The sequence below is a fragment of the Rhagoletis pomonella genome, unplaced genomic scaffold (assembly GCF_013731165.1).
Source record: "Rhagoletis pomonella isolate Grant_MI unplaced genomic scaffold, Rhpom_1.0 Rhpom_scaffold_05325, whole genome shotgun sequence".
Classification (NCBI taxonomy): Eukaryota; Metazoa; Arthropoda; class Insecta; order Diptera; family Tephritidae; genus Rhagoletis; species Rhagoletis pomonella.
Window position 1 is genome coordinate 3111 of NW_023463867.1, and position 1046 is coordinate 4156.

Below are 1046 nucleotides of genomic sequence, written 5' to 3' on the forward strand. Positions count from 1 at the left end.
GTTTTTCCCCCTGTATCTAACAACCGGGCATCCGGCTGACAAAGAACTATTCATGGCTTTAGTGACCTGATTAACCAACCCGTCCAATTCCACCCGCGTGGCGGGGTCCCGGGGAGGTATCTTTGGCTATAAAGTCCCCAGTTTTTTATTGTAAACACTCCAGTCGGTATTACGCACATTTCTGAACTCCCTAACATGGGGGGTCTTAAGATCTATTTCGAATTGAATATAACAATGGTCAGAGTAAGACTTTTCACTAAGTACTCTCCATCTCTTAATTTTATGGACAAACGAGTCCGAAGTCAGGGTTATGTCCAAAACTTCCTCTCTACTCTTTGTTATAAAGGTCGGCTCTGAGCCTAAATTCAAGACACTAAGTTTATTTCCTAGAATGAAGTCTAGTATCGACTCACCTCTAGCGTTCGTGTCCGTACTCCCCCACATCGAATTGTGAGCATTAGCGTCGCAGGAGACAACCAGTTGTTTTTTCTTATAGGCTGCTTCCTTGACTAACGTCCGAACCTCCTCTGGTGGTGCGTCCTTGTCATGGGCCATGTAGGCAGAGGCTACCCAGAAGCTGGTTTTATCCAGTTCTATGCTTGCCGCTACCAAATCGCCGTCACTTAGCTGTGGGAGCAGGAAGATGTTTAAGTTGTTCCTTGCTAATATGCAAGCTCGAGTCTTACCTGCATTTTGTGCGGCAATTAGCTTAAAGCCCTTCACCCCAAGCCCGCAGATTTTGTTGCCGAGTATCCACGGCTCCTGGATGAGGGCAACGTCAAGTCCACCGGCAGCCAGGCGGACCTCAAGATTCGCGGACGCGTGTTTAGAATGGTTGAGGTTGATCTGGATCAGCTTCATAAGACTTCGTCCGTTTTACCTCCACCATTGTGACATCTACGTCCGCCTCCTCGATCTCCTCACCCTCGGTGTCATCGGCGAGATCCTCTTCATAAAACAGCGGCCCCAAACCGGTTAGCCTCTCTGAGTCGGATGAGCATTGGCTGCTGGGCAACCCTTCTTCACCACCGCTGCGCATGCCGGAC

At 49.2% G+C, this 1046-nt stretch overlaps 1 protein-coding gene across 1 annotated transcript; it reads right to left on the reverse strand.

The window, feature by feature from the left end:
• Positions 1–292: 292 nt before the first annotated feature.
• Positions 293–809, reverse strand: LOC118755106 (the record flags this gene model as incomplete). Its single annotated transcript, XM_036489953.1, has 2 exons — positions 687–809; positions 293–627 (listed from the first exon to the last, which is right to left on the reverse strand). Coding segments are annotated over exons 1-2 (341 nt in total), but the record flags the coding sequence as incomplete, so codon positions are not given.
• Positions 810–1046: the final 237 nt, after the last annotated feature.